At 54.2% G+C, this 19,150-nt stretch overlaps 1 protein-coding gene across 1 annotated transcript in view; it reads left to right on the top strand.

The window, feature by feature from the left end:
* The window catches only part of DHRS3 (dehydrogenase/reductase 3), a 39,017-nt gene extending 21,004 nt beyond the window's left edge, over positions 1-18,013 (top strand). The window contains exons 2-6 of the mRNA XM_058552941.1: positions 9,197-9,340; positions 10,026-10,145; positions 10,514-10,752; positions 14,854-14,979; positions 17,486-18,013. Coding sequence (XP_058408924.1) covers positions 9,197-9,340; positions 10,026-10,145; positions 10,514-10,752; positions 14,854-14,979; positions 17,486-17,570 — 714 coding nt within the window. The 3' untranslated portion in view covers positions 17,571-18,013. The remainder of the gene's footprint in view (positions 1-9,196; positions 9,341-10,025; positions 10,146-10,513; positions 10,753-14,853; positions 14,980-17,485) is intronic.
* The last annotated feature ends 1,137 nt before the right edge of the window (positions 18,014-19,150 follow it).

The raw sequence follows: 19,150 nt of genomic DNA, 5'->3' as shown, positions 1-19,150 counted from the left end.
GAGGGATGGATAGGTGGAACCCAGGGGAATTTTAGGGCAGTGAAACTATTCTGTAAGATACTGCAGTGGTGAATACATGTCATTACACATTTGTCCAAACCCATAATTCTATGGGTACAATGCCAAGAGTGAACCCTAATGTAAACTGTGGACTTTGGGTAATAAGGATGTGTCAGTGTAGGTTCATCAGTTGTAACAAATGTACCATCTGGTGCCGGTGTTGATAATGAAGGAGGCTACGCGTGTGAGGGAGCAGAGGGTATGCTGGAAATCTCTGTACCTCCTGCTCAATTTTGCTGTGAATTTAAAACTGCTCTAAAAAATAAAGTTTATTAATCAAAAATTATTTTTAAAAAGCAGGGATAGGATCAGGGAGTGAGTGTCTGTGGGGGTGGGGGCCATTTTACACGAAGGCCTCGCAGGTAAAGAGACACTTGAGCGGAACCTATAAGAAGAGAAGGCACAGGGAGAGGGCTGCTTGGGGGAAGAAGATAGAGAGTAGCTGGTGCAAAGGCCCTGAGGTAGAAGTAGACGAGGTGGTTATGCAAGCAAGGAGACCAGACAGCCCTGGGAGGCGAATTGCTGAGGACAGAGACATGGGAGTACATGGGATTGGAAAGGGCCCATGGTCATAGAAAGAGTGTAGATTTCACTCTGAGTGAGATGGGAGCCACTGGGAGTTGTGAGCAGAATGGCAAGGTCTGACGTTCTAGAAGGATCGCTCTCTGGCTGCTGTGTTGAGAATAGACCGAGGCAGGGGCAGGGGCAACGGGGCAAGGGTCAAAGCAGGGAGACCTGTCTGGGCCATTGCTGTGGTCCAGGTGGGGGGTGATGGGGGCTGAGCCCAGAGTGGCCGCCATGGAGGAGGCAAGAAATGATCAGCTTCTGGATTTCAGAGGTTGGACTGAATGGGTTGGGCGTAGGATGAGAGGAAACAATTAATGTGAGACAGTAAGAGTCTTCATGGGGAAAAAAGAGCTGGGCACCTTCCAACGCCGAGCAGCGCGGTGGAGGAGGTCATGGATTCCATTGCTTACTTGCCTTGGGGCCCCTGGGCCAGGCCTCTCTGTGCCGCATCCATAGAGTGAGGATAAGGGAACCCACCTATATTAGATCCTGCGGCTGCCACGACCGATGACCACGAACTCGGTGGCTCAGAACAACAGAAATTTATTCTGTCCCCATTCTGGAGGCTGGAAGTCCAAAATCAAGGTGGCGGCAGGGCCACACTCCCTCCGGAGGCTCTAGGGGAGAATCCTTCCCGGCCTTTTCCAGCTCCTGGTGGTCCTGGTGCCCCTTGGCTTGTGGCAGCATCGCTCGAGTCTCTGCCTCCATCTTCACATGACTTCTGCTCTTCTCTGTGTGTCTCTCTTGTCTCTTATAGGGACACCTGTCAGTGGATTTAGGGCCCACCCTAATCCAGGGTGATTGTGTCTCAAGATCCTTAATTAATCACATCTGCAAAGACCCTTTTTCCAAATAAGGTCACAGTTACGGGTATCAAGGGTTAGAACTTGGACATAGGTTCTTGGGGGACACAAGTCCAGCCATTACACACCCCGGGGCCGTCATGAGGACTAGATCTGCAGGGCCCAGCACACCGGGAGAGCCCAGGACACGTTAGCTCTGGCGATGGTGAGTGCCCACTTGGGGAACCGAGGATGCTCCTGGCAGCCCCCCACCCCAGCCCTGGGCACCGTGCTGACCCGTGCTCAGGAGAGCAGCTCCTGTCCTCATCAGTTCTCCCACCACAGCCTCTGAAGGCTCCCAGTGTCCTCACAGTGGGGTGAGGATCGTCACTGTCACCCACTCAGCAAACACGTGGTCAGCAAGACCATGAGCGTCTATCCTTCCTTCTCTAGGAGTGGATGCCTCGCTGTCCAGTCTTTGTCGTGTGGCGTGTGCTCGAGAGAGTGCAATGAATGGATATGTCCTTCTTCGGAGTCACTTTGCTCCTGGAGGTGAAGTACAGTGGCCGGGGGCACAGGATTGGGCATCAGACCAAGCAGGGTGGAGGCCCAGCTCTGCCGCCCACCGACTGAGTAACTTTGGGTGCACCGCATAGCCGTGCCATGCCTCAGTTTTCTTGTGTACAAAATGGGCGCAATACCTCCCTCCCGGTGCCGTCAGAGGGCCGGGTGGGAGACTGCAGCGGGTGCCCAGCATGGCACGGGCAGGTAGCGCGCGCACGTGGTCATCCCTGTGACTCCCAGCGGCCGGGTCCAGGCTGGACGTCAGCCAAGGGGAAGTCACTGCCCGGCTCCAGGCTGCGGTCAGGGACTGTGGGAGGAGGACACCGCTGGCTGATCTAATTTGAGGAGCTTCATAACAATCCCCTCCAACAGCTGAGCTGGCGGGAGCCGGAACATTCTCGGCAGGCCCAAGCAGGGCACGAAGCCAGTGCGAGCCTACTGTGCACGGCTGTGTGGGGAAGTCCTGCTGGTCGCTTGGGCAGCTCGGCAGCCAGAAGAGGCAGGGAAGACACGCTCTAGCCTAAGTCCCTAACAGAGAGGCTCAGTGGCCTTGTCACCTCTGACCCGCTGGGGTCACAGGTCAGTGGTGGGCACAGGTAATGAACCTGAGGCTGCACAAAGGGCAGGGTGGGGACAGAGCCGTGTGGAGTCTGGAAACAGGGCTCCCTGGAGGAAAGGTGGGAAGATTAGAGTCTGGAAATGTCTCGAGGCGGTACCTGATGACTGCCGTCGGTGTTGAAGAGTTGTCTTTGGAGAAGGGCTAGTGGGCTTGTTGGGGTGTATGGGGTGACAGGCCAGCGCCCCCAGTGAGTGACAGGAGCATCCAACAGTTTCATTCCCAGAAAAAAAACCTGTCCTGGAAAGGGCCGTGAGAGCGAGAGCATTCAAACTTTATTATTTTTTTTTAGCAACAGAATCTTTGTAGAAATAACTGTTATAGAAGCCTAATAAAGGTGCCACTGGGATGACCTGGGGGGTGCCTGGGACCCTGTCTACCAGGACCCAGCCCTCTGCAGCCCCCGAGCCTCCCCACTAGAACCCCAAAGTTCCCCAGAGCTCAGTGTGAGAACCTCTCCTGCCAAGAAACCCTCCTCCTGGGTGACCTGCAGCCCGCTGCGCAGCGGGACAGCGTTGGCACTGGTCTCCACCTTCCTGGGCCGGGGCTGGGCAGAGGAGTGTCCTGAGTCGGGTGGAAGGATAGGAATGGAGAGCTCCTAAGATTCTGCGATCTGCCCCGTCAAGGCTGGTCTAGAGGCAGGGCAGAGGAGCCCCAGTTGGGGTCTTCAGCCGTCGTCACCCCGATGACTCCAGTTTTGTGGGGGACAGTGGGATCTTCTGCGAGCAAGGGGGCATCTATTTCTGTTCCTGGGTTAATAATAATAATAGTAGTGATAACAGTAGCTTGCATTCATCGTGTCGTTTCTTCATCCCCCCAGCCGCCCTTCGAAGTGGGTACTTTAATATCCTTCATTTACAGAGAGCATAAGTGGGTTTTCCAAGTTCACGCAGCTCTTTTTTTTAATATATAATTAACTTTATTATTTTTTTTAATTTTTTTTATTTGTTTATTTTTCCCCCAAAGCCCCAGTAGATAGTTGTATGTCACAGTTGCACATCCTTCTAGTTGCTGTATGTGGGACGCGGCCTCAGCATGGCCGGAGAAGCGGTGCGTCGGTGCGCGCCCGGGATCTGAACCCTGGCTGCCATTAGCGGAGCACGCGCACTTAACTGCTAAGCCACGGGGCCGGCCCCTATTCCGCCTGTTTTATGATCGTAAATAATGGTGCTTGTCCTTTAGAGACAGTTCTGCCTGTACAGACAAGCATAAAGAAGCACGCGACAGGGGCCGGCCTGGTGGCGTAAGCGGTCAAGTGCACGTGCTCCGCTGCGGTGGCCCGGGGTTTGCCGGTTCGGATCCCGGGCGCCCACAGACACACCGCTTGTCAAGCCACGCTGTGGCGGCGTCCCATATAAAGTGGAAGAAGATAGGCACGGATGTTAGCCCAGGGCCGGTCTTCTTCAGCAAAAAAAAGAGGAGGATTGGCAGATGTTAGCTCAGGGCTGATCTTCCTCACCAAAAAAAAAAAGAAGCACGCGACAGTCACTCATGATCCCACCCCGAGACCACCCCTGTTCCTGTGTAGCCCAGTGACTTCCATGGACCTGTTAGGTTTTTAGGGTGGAGATTACCCTATACGGATAACGCTGCACCCTTTTGTTCTGAACATTAGACCCCAGAGCATTTTTTCCTGTCATGGTCGCTCGTCATTCTAATGGCCCCAGGAGAGGGTGTATCAAGGGGCTGTGCCGGGATTTTCTCAGCCCTTCCTCTCCGTGGGAAATAATAACAGAGAACACACGCTAAACACTCAGTGGGTGCCAGCTCCTGTGTGCCTAAGCCCACAAGACCCCAGGAAGAGAGGAAATGGCTTTTCTCCTACTGGAAGAGTGAATGGTGGTGAAAAACCTTGGTTCAAATCCCAGCTCTGCCATTCAGTTGCTGTGTGACCTCAGACAAGTTACTTAGCCTCTCTGCGCTGCAGTTTCCTTATCTATACAATGGGCGTAATGTAGCGACCTCATAAATCCCCCAATTTAAATGAGGTTCCCCCGTTTTTTCTTTATCCCACTCACCGTAATTTGTGTCCGGCTGTGTTCTCATTCCTTGGCTGTCTCCCCCACTGGAACGTGGGCTCCCGGAGGCAGGGGCCACGTCTGTTTGGTTGTCTCTTGGATCCCCACAGCAGGCCCTGCGTGCGGTCCTGGGGAGCAGGTGGATGGGGCCGTCGTGGCCGTGGAGGAGACGAAGCAGGAGAAGGGACTGGGGAGCAGGGTTCTCAAAGCTCGGAGTGTCCCCCGTGGGGTTCGGGGGGGCCTCTGCGGAGGAGATAAGGCTCTGGGTTCGAATCCTGCTCCCCCCCACGGAGTGTGCCTTTGGGCCAGTTACTCGGCTCCCGTGGGCCGCAGTCTCCCGGGTATAGAGAGTGGGTGACACTGGCCTCCGGCTTTGGGGGCCGCACGGGCCCGGGCTCGCCGGCCACGCGAGGGCGGATCTGAGGGAGGGAAGGCGGGAGCCCGTGCCTGTGCTCGGGGGCCCTGGCCGGGGAGGGCCGCCGCCCTGGAGGCCAGAGGTCTTTCTCCCCTTCCCTCCCCCTCGCCGGTGACGGGGCTCAAAGGACAGAAGCTAACCGTCTCCCCCAGCGGAGGGGGCCGGCGCGTGAGCCCCCCTGAGCCCCTGTTTATAAACCCGGCTTAGGAGTAAATCCCAGCCGCTGACCCTCCCCAGCTGCTCCCTGTCCTGGCAGTTAATTAAGAGAGCTGTCCTGGGTTCTCAGGGCCCATAAATCTGCCCCCTCCCCCGGCTCCTACCCCGCCCTCCCCTCACACCCCTGCCTCCAGCCCGCCAGTCCTCACCCTCATTCTGGCACCGGGTGGGACTTGTGTCCTGTCAGCCGTCCCAGGTCAAGCCCAGGTGAGTCTGGGCAGGAGCCGTCTGGGCAGGCCTGCTGGGCTGTACCTGCCAGTTTCCTGGGCAGTGACTCTGGGTCCCCAGAGGGGTCGGGCAGGGGACTGGAGGAGGAGGAGCCGGGAAGGACAGCGGCTGAGCAGCTCTGACCGCTCCCTCTGCGCAGCTGTCTCCCTTAGTGCCCATCCCAGTGGACCAGCCCCGGGCCACCTCGTCACCATGGAGACGCACCTGGGTCCTAAGACAGACCACGCCCAGCCTGGCTCCCCGGGGACTCTGAGCATCCACCAAGGGCCTGAGGAAAGGTGCAGCAGCGCGAAAGGCTGCGGGCGCGCGTGCACGCACGCACACACACACTCACACATGCACAGACATGCTCACAGAGAGACACACAGCGAGGCACACACACACCAGCCTGAGCCTCATTTTCCTTTGAGACTAACCCCGTGCCCTGCTTCCAGGGTCCTAGCCTCAGACCTGGCTCCCCACCTCACAGCTCAGCCCCAGGGTGGTTTTGAGGCTTTCAGCGCTTTCCCAGGTCTCACTGACTCTTGGTCCAAGTAGGTCTGTATTGAACGTTCTGGGACCTTAAATGGCTCAGTCAAGGATGACGGGACGGTCTCAGCCTTAGAGAGGCCGTGTAACTACCTCCCACACCATCCCATCTGTGATCCTGAACTTGCATTCATTCACTCAACAAACAGCACATACCCTGCTGAGCACTGGGATATGATAATGAACAAGCCCTAACCGAGGCCCTCAGGGGGTTCCCAGCCCAGTGGGGTTGGGGTGAGGAGGGCAGAAAGCAGACTTGTCACTGTGCCCAGGGAGAGGTGGGGGCTCTGAGCACAGAGCATGAGGGGGCCAGCCCCCAGCCCACAAGGGGCATCCCCAACACACCCCCAAAGGGAAATGGCCGAACCTCAGGGTGCCACCTGGGTGTATCCCCTGCCCATGGAAGATGATGGGGCAGAGCCTTCATTTCACCTCCCTCACCCCAGCCCGTTTCCCTCTCCAGGGCGTCCCTCCAGCCGTGTAGACAGTGCTGGCCTCCCTGGTTCCCTGACTGCCGGTTTCCTGGGCAGACTGGGGTGGGGTGGGTGGTTTTAGACCCTGCCCTCTTCACCCCACCTGAGAACTGGGGGGGGCAGAACAAGTTAGTTATCTGGACCAGGAACCCCTAGGCCCTTGGTGCCCCTTCCACTGGAACCCCATGCACACCTATTGGTGCTGAGAAGCAACCCAGGGTTCCCAGAATGAAGGGCACCCCATCTGGGCCACTGCTGCAGACCCTCTAAGGTGATCACTTGTGCTTCCAGGCGTCCAGACCCCTGCACCTTCCAACAAGCCCCCTGGCTTTAAGCTTCCCCTTTCTGTCGACTTGTCCAGAAGTTCTCAGAGTCCCCAAAGGTACCTCTCTCTGCCTCAGCAAGACCCTAGGGGACTGTGCAAGCCCTGGCGTTGTGTTCCCCATATGAGCTGGAGGTGGGATGTGGTTGGGCAGGGACGAGAGCAAGAGAAAGGAGGCCAAGGATTACCTTCATCTTAGGCTGACATACTCAGAAATTAGATGGATGGTTGCATGATGGGGTGGGGTGGGTAGAAGGAGGAAAGGGGGGGTGGATGGATGGATGGATGGATGGATGGATGGATGGATGGATGGATGGAAGGAAGGATGAGAGGAAGAAGGAAAGAAAGATTGGGTGGGTGGATGGGTGGATGGATGGTTAGGAGGAAGGAGGGGTAGACAGACAGATGGGGTGACAAGGGAGGATGGCAGGAAACTAGGGTGACAATGACTACCAGGCAAGGGTGGGGTCTTGCGGAATGGAGGACGCCCACACCAAATTGCCATCTTAGAACAGATGTTTGTGTCTTTTCTCCTCCATGAAGTGAATCTCCCAGCATCTCCTGGAGGAACACAGTCTAAGTCTGTTTTTAGTTCAACAGACAAGGCAGTGTCCCTTGGAGCCTGCCTAATGGCAGTCCGTTTGCCCTTGATGGACTTTTGTGGTCATGGAGAGCCACTGATGGAATCCTGCCTTGTAAAACCCTTCCTGTATTTCAAGACTTCAATCAAAATAAATAAAGTGGTTGAACTGGGTGGGGTTTTGAACTGGGCTTTCCCAGAGATGTTTCAGGGGTTGAGAAAACACTTTTATTTTCTTTTAAAAAATATTTCAAAAGTTTAAAAAACTCTAGTAAAAAAATCAGATCCGTTGGGGACCACCAGCACGTGTGTGTGTCCTGCCAGCTACACCCATTTGGAGCCCTTTCTACTGAAGTGAAAGTTCTGATATTTCAAGGTAAACAGTCGATAAACTGCTACCACCAACAGCTGCTTATCTGTGTGACTTTCCTCTGTACCATGTCACAAAGCAAGACAGAAATCAGTTGGGTTCAGGTCTGGTGTGATTGGAGCTCTATCTGTACTCTCCCCTGGAAGTGCTCGTCTTCCCAACACAGGCTTTCTGTTCTCAGAGAGGAAGAAACTACAGAGTAGGACATGCCATTTATTCCTTCTACTGATTTCTCACATTGGGGTTTCTGTGTTGGTTTTGTTTTGTTTTGTTTTGTTTGTGTGTGAGGAGGACTAGCCCTGAGCTAACATCCGATGCCAATCCTCCCCTTTTTTGCTGAGGAAGACTGGCCCTGGGCTAACATCCGTGCCCATCTTCCTCCACTTTATACGGACGCCACCACAGCATGGCTTAGCAAGCGGTGCAGCAGTGCGCACCCGGGATCCGAACCTGCGAACCCCGGGCCGCCGCAGCGGAGCGCGCACACTTAACCACTGTGCCGCCGGGCCGGCCCGGGTTTTATTTTTAAAGGTGGAGTTTCATTGATAATTTTGAAAAGAAAGAGAAGAAACAAAAATGGAAACACATTAGCCTAATCCCCAAGGAGGCTTTATCTCTTCCTTCGTCTGATCCTCTCCAGCCCAGGCCTTTCTCCCTCTGTGCTGATTAAGCTGAGTCTCAGTTAGGGTTCTTGTCCCCCCAGTCATTGACCCTTTTACCAACAGGGGCCTCACTGGACCCAACAACACGTCGTGGGGAGGTGTGTCATTCTTGTGTAGGTCAAGGTTGAGAATTAGCCAGGCTTCTCTTCTGAGCCTTTCATGGCCAGCGGCTCATAAATGTGTCCAGCCCCTTTAAGAATCCACGTCTGGGTCCTGCTAGGGTCACCTCCTGGTGTAATGAGTCCCGCGTTTATTACCTGCGGGGCGAGGCAGTGTTTCCTTCCAGAGGGAGCCTCACTTCCCGCGCTCCCTCCCAGCTAGGTGGAAGGCTCCGCTGCATCTGTGTGCACCTCACAGCCGCAACCTCCCAGTGCCTTCTAACGGCTGGTGCCCATAAGCCTGGCTCTAGACCCAACTAGTGAGAAGGCCAGCTTGTTCCTAACTGAGAGCATTCTGGAACATCGTACAGAAAGAGCTCTGCTGTTGCTTCTATCTACCGTGTAGACAACTGGAATTGAGCTGGCAGGAGGCGTCCTGCTGGAAGGAATATATAGGAAAGACTTGCAAATAACACATCAATAGATTGGTCATAAATGGGCTCAGAAACTATTGGGTCACTTCAGAGTAGGCTATATCCCTTTAAAAAAATCACATTGTTAATTTGCTCTGCGTACTCTGGGTGGAAGCAGGGAGGCCAGCCCTTGGGCCAATTACTTTAAATGCTGAATTTCTGATGGCAATCACGATGGCTTGCTTAATGACCACCTGTTCAGTGCTATTATTCTCTCCTTCTAGATTGTTCTTTGGGGCCGGACTGAGAAATGCCTGAAGGAGACAACAGAGGAGATTCGGCAGATGGGCACCGAGTGCCACTACTTCATCTGTGACGTGGGCAACCGGGAGGAGGTGTACCAGACGGCCAAAGCTGTCCGGGAGAAGGTGAGTAACCTGGGAGGGTCTGTCCTCGGCTCGGCCGGACACAGGGGGATGCCAGCCAAAGAGAACGTCCTCACGTGGCCTGGGAGAGAGCGTCGCTTATGGCAGAATGGCTGTTTCCGGGGTGCCTCTGGGGACTCTCCTGCGTAGCTGGCCTAGTTTTTGCGTGTGCCTGCGTGTCTGTGTTGCAGGAGACAGGGATTAAGATGTGGGTTGATTACATAACAAGAATCATCACCTGTTATCCCCTTTGGAAGTTTAGACCTTATGAGTTTCCATCGCAGACCCTGGGGGGGCACATGTCCCATTGCCTGCTGGGAAAATCCTTCTCCTGACTCCAGCCATCTATTTAGACTGAGTGTATCAATGAGCTCCAAGAGAGCAAACACCACCCTGTGGAGTGTCTGGCACATGGTAAATGTTAGCTATTTTTATGTAATAATAACCTCATTTATTATAAATGTGCTCTGTGCCAGGTATATTATCTGCCATAAATTATTTCTAATGCTCAGAACAACCCTGGTGCGGTTATTAGCTCCATCTTACACATCAAGACTGATGGTCAGAGAGGCGATATGGCTGCCTGAGGCCGCACGGCCGGTGGTGGTGGGGCCAGGTCTCGCCCCTAAAGGTTCAGGCCACTGGGGCTGGCGGCCCTAATGGCCCTGCGGCTCCCTCTCACCCGCAGGTGGGCGACATCACCATCCTGGTGAACAACGCCGCTGTGGTCCACGGGAAGAGCCTAATGGATAGCGACGATGACGCCCTCCTCAAGTCCCAGCACATCAACACCCTGGGCCAATTCTGGGTAAGGGCTGTCCTGGGCCAGAGCCAGCTCTGGGCATGACAATGACGTGTTCCTTCCCCTAGGGAGCCCGGGTGCCATAAGGGAAGTGGGAGAGGCTCACTAGGGCTTGGGCGTGGGTCAGGGGGACGTCCGAGGACAAGGTGGCCGGACATGAGGGATGACCGGCCCTAGAAGACATCCAGCCTTTCTGGAATGTGGAGCTTGGTGCCCGGGAGCAGGCAGCCCTCGGCCCCCTCCCGTCCCAGGAAGGCTCAGTCACAGGAGTAGTGCCTGTGTCTGGGGTGCTCTGTCCTCCCTGAGAGAGGGGTAGAGGGGCGGTGGGAAGCTGCAGCCGTTTCACACTGACCTCGCCACCCGCCCGCCCCCAGACCACCAAGGCCTTCTTACCGCGCATGCTGGAGCTGCAGAACGGCCACATCGTGTGTCTCAACTCCGTGCTGGCGCTGTCCGCCATCCCCGGCGCCATCGACTACTGCACGTCCAAAGCCTCGGCCTTCGCCTTCATGGAGAGCCTGACGCTGGGCCTGCTGGACTGTCCGGGCGTCAGCGCCACCACCGTGCTGCCCTTCCACACCAGCACCGAGATGTTCCAGGGCATGAGGGTCAGGTCAGTGAGCGGGTCCCACCAGCAGACTGGACCAGGGGACAGGCTTGTTATGCACAGAGAGCTAAAACTTAAAAATAACCCAGCAGCCCTTCATCTTTGGCTTTGGGGTCTCGTACCTGATTCTCCATCTGCAAGGCAGTGGGACACTGTAGTGCTTAAGGGTCCTGCTTCTTGGGTCAGGGGGCTTTTACAAAGTACCCATGCCACGTGCATGCAGTGGAATACTTACTACCCAACTATCCAAAGAGAACAGAGTGTCGATACGTGACCTACATGGATAATCTCACAGCATTACACTGAGTGAAAGAAGCGAGAGACAAAAGAGCACATTCTGTGTGATTCCATTTGTGTGAAGTTCTAGAACAGGCAAAACTTGGCCGTGGTGAGAGAAATCAGAACAGTAACCACCCTGGAAGGCTAGGGATATCACCTGGGAGGGAGCTAGACGGACCTTTCTAGGCTTTTAGAAATATTCTCTCTTCTTGATCTGGGTGGTTCGTACATAAGTAAAATTAATCAAGCTGTACACTTAAGATTTATGCCTTTTATTGTATGCAAATTATAGCTCAATTTAAAGAAATACTGAAGCCCAGCCACCCCTCCTCCAGGCCAATTAGGTCAACGGGAACGGGGACCACTGGTTTAGAGCTTCTGCTTTGGCGCCAGGCACCCGAGGGGCCCACTCACCTGTACCTACAATGTACCTTGTGACCTTGGGTCCCATTACATCCTACTTTGCTCTCCACTGCTAATCTGTAAAATGGGATGATGAGAATGTCTACACCTAGGGGTCTGTGATAAGGATAAAATGGGATCCGACGTGGAACACCGTATGTGCTACACAGCCAGTGCCCCATAAATGGTGCTGTAATGATACGCATTTGTGAAAAGGCATAGGGTTATAGCTAAATGAAAATGAGGAATTATCCAAAAACCATTTCCTTGTTTTTTGCAATGCAGCATGTAATATTAGATTTGCCTTCTAAATGATATGTATCAGCTTCTTGCAAAAGTGAGGATGACATGGAAGGGGCATGGCGAGAATTCAATGAGACGGTTGGGAACGCCTTCAGCATGGTGCGTGCCATGTGGGAATCTCTGGATACACCCTACTTATTATTGAGAGGGATGAGTGTGGTTTTGGTGGTCAAGAATCAAAAACACCTGGTTTTGAACCACACCTGTTTGGTTGTGAAATCTTGAGCCAGTTTTGTTACCTCTCTGAGCTGTACTTTGCTTGTCTGTAAAACAGTGGAAATAATATTTACCTCGTAGGATTATTGGGAGAATTAGAAATAACACATGTAACGTATCTAGTGCAGAGCCCCGGGCATTCTAGATGCTCAGTAACCAACTGCTGCTCTTATTATTTTTACTAACGATAAACATCTTCATAAACGCATGTGTTATTAATCTTCCTAGCAGACCATATCTTCAGTTTATCACAGAAGTATGTATTTCCACTGGACTTGGATGCAAATTATCATAGATTCTGAATTTAGAGGAGGCTGGGCTAATGACTATGAATGTTCCATGTTGGTTTTTTTCTCCCATAACGTCTTGGTTTGGTTTCTTCTCATCTGGGCATACAGGAGGTGCTCAATACATGCATATTGGTTGAAAGTGCAGCAGTGGTAATCTGAGGTTTTAATTGGGCACCCTGAGCGCAGAAGTGGTCGGGACATTCACAGACCAGCGCGTGTGTCTACTTCACCTTCTGGCGTAGTTTCCTTGCCACCACTTTCAGAAGGAAATGAAAGGTTTCCCCCATGTCATGTTTCCACAGTGGTTCAGAGTATGGGCCCAAACTGCCTGGGGCCACATCCCAGCTCTGCGGGACCTTGGGCAAGTCACTTAGCTTTTCTGTGCCTCGGTTTCCTCATCTGTAAGAAGGGACTGATAACACCCCCTGCTTCACGAGTTAGCTGAGCTCCTGTGTGTGAATCAGCTAGCCCGCCTGGCGAGTAGTATGCGCTCGGGGAAGGTTAGTTACCTGTGGTTGTGCAGGTGAGCCCCAGGGCTTGGGGGAAGAGTAGTAAAAGGATGACTGATGCTTAACCAACTCCCGTTTCCTGAAAGGCGAAAAGAAGGAGAAAAGCCTTGACTTCCTTCCCAACCACACTCAGCAGCTTCCCAGGGTTGAGGGTGGGAGACAGACGTTTAGGACAAAATTGATGGGTTTTCCGGCAAAAGTGGCCCTCTAGGTGGGTGGTGGTGTTTGTAAATTGCGATTCATTGATCCAGTTACACCAGACACTTTGCAAACGCTGCCGCGTTTGGCCCGCGGCAACCCTGTGAGAGATCTCTTATCCCCATTTTACAGACAGGAAACTGAGGCTCAGAGAAGTGAAGTAACCTGCCCAGGACCACACAGAGGGAAATTGGCTGAGCATACTCTTTCCAGGAGTTCGTGCTGCCTCCGTGGGAGCGAATAGCTCTGCCAGCTTCCCATTTACCCAACCCCCCCACCGTGGAGGGAGAGGAGAAAGGCCCACAGCAGACGAGTGCGAGGCATCCTCTGTCAGGTTCTCCTGCAGGGTTCTTGCCAGGAAAGGTCCCCCTGAACCCATGGAGCGTGGTCTGTCCATCCTGTCTTCCCTTCCCCCAAAAAGCAGGACTGGCCCAGATGGGGGCTGGAGAACCAGACTGTCCGCCATGTCTACAGGGTTCCAATATCAGTGAGCTGCCTCGACACGTTCGTCTCTGCAGGACCCCAGAGGCTGGCCCTTGCAGACTGTAGGGCTGTCGGCATCTCAGCAGCACATCCTGATAGCAAAGGAAGCACAGGGCGGGGGTGAGATCGTGGACTCTTGACCCCAACCACGCCTGCGCCAGGGTCCCAAGAGCTGCTCTTTGCTTAGGGTGACACAGACCCAGGTGACTCATCACCTGTAATCCTCCTGGTGCCAGAACAGCTCACAAGCCCTTTGTGGGATTGAGGTCACAGCCAGCAGCGGCAGCCCTGCACCTACAGGCCCAGGAGGAGCGGGACAAGCAGCAAGCCAGGGCGGGGACGGAGCATTGGCCTGGGGCTCGTGCAGCCCGAGTTTGAATCCCTAGTCCCCCCCCAGCTCCCCGGAGCCTCAGTCTCCCTCTCTGTGAATTGGAGCGAACGATTCCTGTTGAGCACTTAGCCCAGGCCTGGCATTTATCACTCTAGGATCTCGGGTCAGATGCCTGTGAATAGGCCTGAGAAGGCCCTGATGTTTGCTTATTCAATCATTCGTTCCTTTATGAACCCCGTGGAAAGCACTCTGTAAGTGCTGAATGAATGAGTGAATGAGGGAGTGAACCAGCAAGCTGGGCAGAGAAGGGCATCCCCGGCAGAGCCCCTGCCTCCAGGCAGGACGAGCAGGACACAGTGGGGGAACGGCAAGTCATTCAGTGTTCATCCACTCAGCAAGCATTTATTGAGCACCTACTGTGTGCTGGGCACTGCACACAGGGTATACAACAGGGAGGAAGACCAACCAGACCTCTGCCCTGGGGGAGCTCCCAGTCTGATGGGGAGACAGGCCGTTCACAAGCAAACCAGCCAACAGGCAGGGCCATCCTAGATGCGGTTAAGGCAGAAATCAGCAGGAGGACGAGTCAGAGGCCCCTCTGAGTGGACGGGCGCAGGAGGGAGCCAGGCTCATGGGCCAGCTGGTAAAAGGCCCTGGGATGGGAAAGAGCTGGAGTGACAGGAGCAGCAAGATTGGCCAGGACTTCTGGAGCAGAGTGGGAAGGGAAGAGGGGGGTCCGGTGGTAGGCAGGGCCCGGAGGAAGCAGGGCCGCAGCGGCGCTGGGGGCCCAGGGAGGGTTAGAGCCAGGCAGTGACATGATCTAAAGGAGCCCTCGGGAGCGCTCTGGAGAAGGGGCCCCGGTGGGTGGGCTCAAAGTCCTCAGTACCCAAGGGGAGACACTGGGAGGACGAGGGAGTGAGGGACTCCCCACACTTCTGGGGGAGGCAGGGGAGGCAGGGAGAGTATTCCAAACCCATCTCAAGTCTCCCAGACAGGAGAAGCCAACGGGCTGACCCAGACCCGTCAGCCGCAGAGGCCTTCAGCAGACGCCCCGGCTTCTCTAGGAGAAACCCACATCGTCTCCTCCTGCCCTCAGGTTCCCCAACCTCTTCCCCCCACTGAAGCCAGAGACGGTGGCCCGGAGGACAGTGGAAGCTGTGCAGCTCAATCAGGCCCTCCTCCTGCTCCCGTGGACGATGCACGCCCTCATTATCTTGAAGAGGTATGGGGTTAGGGGAGAGCTCTGGGTCAGGCCTGTGCTCACCATTTCCCCTTCTCCCAGCGGACCCTGGTGGGGAAGAGGCCTCAGGCAGAAGAAGGTACACATGTGATCGATTAGTCATGTCTGCCGTGGGCGTGGAAATGAGAAGTGAGGGCCTGTGTGCCATGGATTTACCATCCTTACTACCGAGCAGTGGTTCTCCAACTTGGTCTCAAGACCCTTTTAGAGTCTTAAAAATTATTGAGGAACCCAGGGGCTGGCCCTGTGGCTTAGTGGTTAAGTTCGGCATGCTCCACTTTAGTGGCCCGGGTTTGGATCCCGGGCATAGACCTACACCACTCACCAAGCCATGCTGTGGCAGCGACCCACATACAAAATAGAGGAAGACTGGCACAGATGTTAGCTCAGGGTGAATCTTCCTCAGCAAAAAAAAAAAAAAAAAAAAAAAAAAAAAATTATTGAGGAACCCAAAAACCTTTTGTTTATGAGTGGTATCTGTCACTATTTACTGTATTAGAAATTAAAACTGAGAACAGTTTTACAAGGTTTATACATTTGTTTGGATTTAAAATATTTATTTATTCATTTATAAATAGCAATAACAAAGCCATTCCATGTTAATGTAAATATGATATTTTTATGAAACGTAAGTATATTTTCCAAAAATAAAAATAAACGTAGTGAGAAGAATGGCATTTTACATATTTGCAAAGCTCTTATTTTCTGGCTTAATTGAAGACAACTGGATTCTCGTATCTGCTTCTGATTTTTATCTGTTGTGATGTCACATGTCCTGTAGCCTCTGGAAAACTCGGCTGTATACTTGTGAGAGAATGAGAGTGAAAAAGGCAAATTTTTATAATGAGAAGAGTATTCTTATAAAAATAGCTGGACCTCACAGACCCCTGAAGAGATCTCCGGTACCCCCAAGGATTCCCAGACCACACTTTGAGAACCGCTGTTCTAGAGGCTAAGACTAGGCCCCAGCGTTCAGGAAGTTTCATCTAATGGGGAAGACAGGGATCTCAGTGTCAAAGGCTCTGGCGTCGCAGAAACGTCAGAGTGCTACTCAGGTGGGATATACTAGGCAGACCACCCCATGGAGGGAGGTGTGATAGAGGAGATAGTCCTCCTCCAGAACTTGCCCAGCATCACTTTCCCCTAGAACTTTCCAGACTTTGGGCAGCAAATCTTTCCCGTCCCAGTCCCACACTGAAGGGGCCGTTCCAGGAGCCTGCCAAAGCAGTTCATGGACCTTTCAGTGCTCAGAGCTTCAGCCCTGGAGCCCCGAGTGACTGTGGGCTCCTGGCTCCTCTGGGCGCCCCGCCGTCTCCAGCCCCCTACCCCTGCCGACCAGGAAGGCCTTTTCAGGAAGCGAAACACCCAGGTGCCTCCATCAGAAGTCTACGCCCAGGAAACCAGGCTCCCCTCTCGCTGCAGTGAGCTCGGTGGCCCAGCTGAGGAGCCACTCCAGCTGTGGGCACAGAAACCTCATGACCGAGGGGGCACGTCAGCCAGTCCTTTCTCCTCCAAACTCAAAGCCCTTTGGAGAAACAGAGCAGAGGGCGGGGGGCAGGGGGCACCTGGGGGCATTTGGGCCACACCTCAGCCTCCCTCAGTCCATCCTGACCCTCAGAGCAGGGATTCAGGTCCTCACCAAGGCCAGGCTGCCACCTTCCACCTTAGGGAGCTTCTTAGAAGTCTTTTGGAACATTCTAGAAAAAAGCAAGTTTGTCTAAACATCTCAGTGCTCTCCACAGTACGCCCCCAGCCTACATTTCCTGTTCTATCCCCCACCACTTTCCCACAGGAAGCAGAGGCCACCTGTCTCCGCATTCCCTGCACCGTGCCCCCTTTTCACCTTCCCCAAGAGAAATCTTTACAGGCTCAACTCTAGTGCCACCACCCCCAGGAAGCCTTCCAGATAGCTCCAGCTGGAAGTAAGCCTTCCCGTCTTGCACCTAGAGTGGGCCAGGCCCTTCAATTTGATTCAACAAATGGACTGAGGCCTTCTCTATGCCGGGCCCTGTGCGAAGGGCCGGGATCAGAGAGGGAATATCTGCCACAAAGGCAGCCATGGTCTTGACAAATAAACAGCGAGGACACCAGGGCTTGTTGGGGAAGCACAGGGGCCATGAGGAGCCCAAGGAGAGTCCTGGAGTGAGTCTGGGACATTTCCGTGGAGGAGGTGACACCCGGTGCCTCACAGTAAATATTTGTTGAATAATGGCCTTTGGCGTTAACTGGTCTCTGAGATACCCATGGGCCCTAAAATACTAAGAATGTGTCTTTGAAAGTTTGTTTCTACTACCCACCCTTTACCTTGTAAACAGCTGTTTATCCACTTACCTGAAAGCCCTTCCTCCATGGAGGGGCGGAGCTGGTGCGTGGCTTGGAGAGAGTGGGGGGAGAGCTATGGGAACCATCACTCTACTATGCTGTCTTGTGACCTGGCCGCTGGTCCCCCCAACTAAACATCTTCTTTCCTCCCTCCCCACGCCCCTAGCATACTCCCACAGGCTGCGCTCGAGGAGATCTACAAATTCTCAGGAACCTACACCTGCATGAACACTTTCAAAGGGCGGACATAAAGGCAGGACACAGAGACGCTCGAAAGCCACAGAACCTGAGGGGGCCGTGGCACCTGGGCACACACCCCCGCGCCTGTCCCTTGGCACACTTCTGCTGGGTGAGCAGGACTGCTCCTGTCTGGGGAAGAATCCAGCTGCCCCCACCACCCCACCCTCCCAGCCCCAGGACCTTTGTGCAGGACTGATGGGCATAACTCTGACCCCCATGGGGAGGCAAGAAACCAGCCAGCAGCCGCCTTGACACTTTTGTACATTTCTAATTCTGTAGAGTTTATTGTTAAATTGCTTCTCAAGTCTAACCAGCCTCAGCAGCGTGCATAGACTATTTCCGGGAGGGTCTGTGCCCAGATGCTCCTCCTTTCCCTCCAAAATCCACACATCCTCAGCTTGTGCAAACCGGTTGAACGGCAGGAATGAAAAATAAAGAGAGATGGCTTTTGCGAGTTCCTTTGTTGAAATCCTTGATCTCTGGTCCTTGGTGGTCAGTGGGGAGGGGAACAATCTCAACCACAAAAACCCGTCCTTTGGGGATGGCCCGGTGGCGTAGTGATTAATTCGCGCTTTCCACTTCGGCGGCCCGGGGTTCACGGGTTCAGATCCTGGACACGGACCTACACACCACTCATCAAGCCATGCTGTGGTGGCATCCCACATACAAAATAGAGGAAGATGGGCACAGATGTTAGCTCAGCGACAATCTTCCTCATCAAAAAAACTTAAAAAAACATCCTTTGAGAGAGAATTGGTCTGCTCGGGGGCCCCCAGCTGCCGGGAGTGGAGTGGGCAAGAAGGGCAGAGATCGGGAGAGAAACTGGAGCCCAGGCCTGGGGGCACACGGCTCCTTGCCGGCTCTGCCAGGCCGCTCCCAACAGCCATGGGTGGAGGGCACCTGCCTCCCGCCACTTCCCTGGTCTGACCATCACGGATCAGTCTGCAGAGAGCTGCCCCCTAACCTGCCACGGCCCCACCAGCCACCAGGCACCAACACAGGAGAGCAGAACCAGTCTTGATTGAGCACCCACTGTCTACCTAGCGTGTGCTGGGTGCTGAGAGGGGAACATTGCTAAGAAGGCAAAACTCGGAAGACCGCCAGCACAGCAAGGCCAGTGCTATGAGGGTGCTAGGGCCCCCACGCCACATGTGATTGCAGGGGATAGAAGTGAAATAGCAAAGGAGAGGGGAAAGGTCTGGAATGGCAGAGGGGACTGACACGGGCTCAGTCTATGGGGAGAAAGTACAGCAGGGAGATGTGGGGAGAGATGCCCATGGTTTCTCTGCTGGCCGTTCTCCCCAGCTGCACTGAGCTTAAGAAACCTGACCTTGGGCGGGGAGGACCGGCAGACAAGGAAATCTCGTCTAAGTATGCTCCGTCCACACAGCTCTTGCAGGTGGTAGCAGGGTGGGGAAGGGGAGCAGGCAGTGGTCCCAGAAGATGAATGAGAAGGCCACAAGCCACGAATTCACTGGAGGTCTTCCCCGAGACTTGCATGAAGCCGGCACCTACACACAGCTCACATTAGAGGAATATCAGCTCGACGGTTGTCAGTCTGGTCTGTGTGCAGATATGCCAAGTCACCATG

Source organism: Diceros bicornis, chromosome 13, assembly GCF_020826845.1.
Source record: "Diceros bicornis minor isolate mBicDic1 chromosome 13, mDicBic1.mat.cur, whole genome shotgun sequence".
Classification (NCBI taxonomy): domain Eukaryota; kingdom Metazoa; phylum Chordata; class Mammalia; order Perissodactyla; family Rhinocerotidae; genus Diceros; species Diceros bicornis.
Note: the sequence above shows the minus strand (reverse complement) of the source record. Positions and strands in the feature narration are given on the sequence as shown.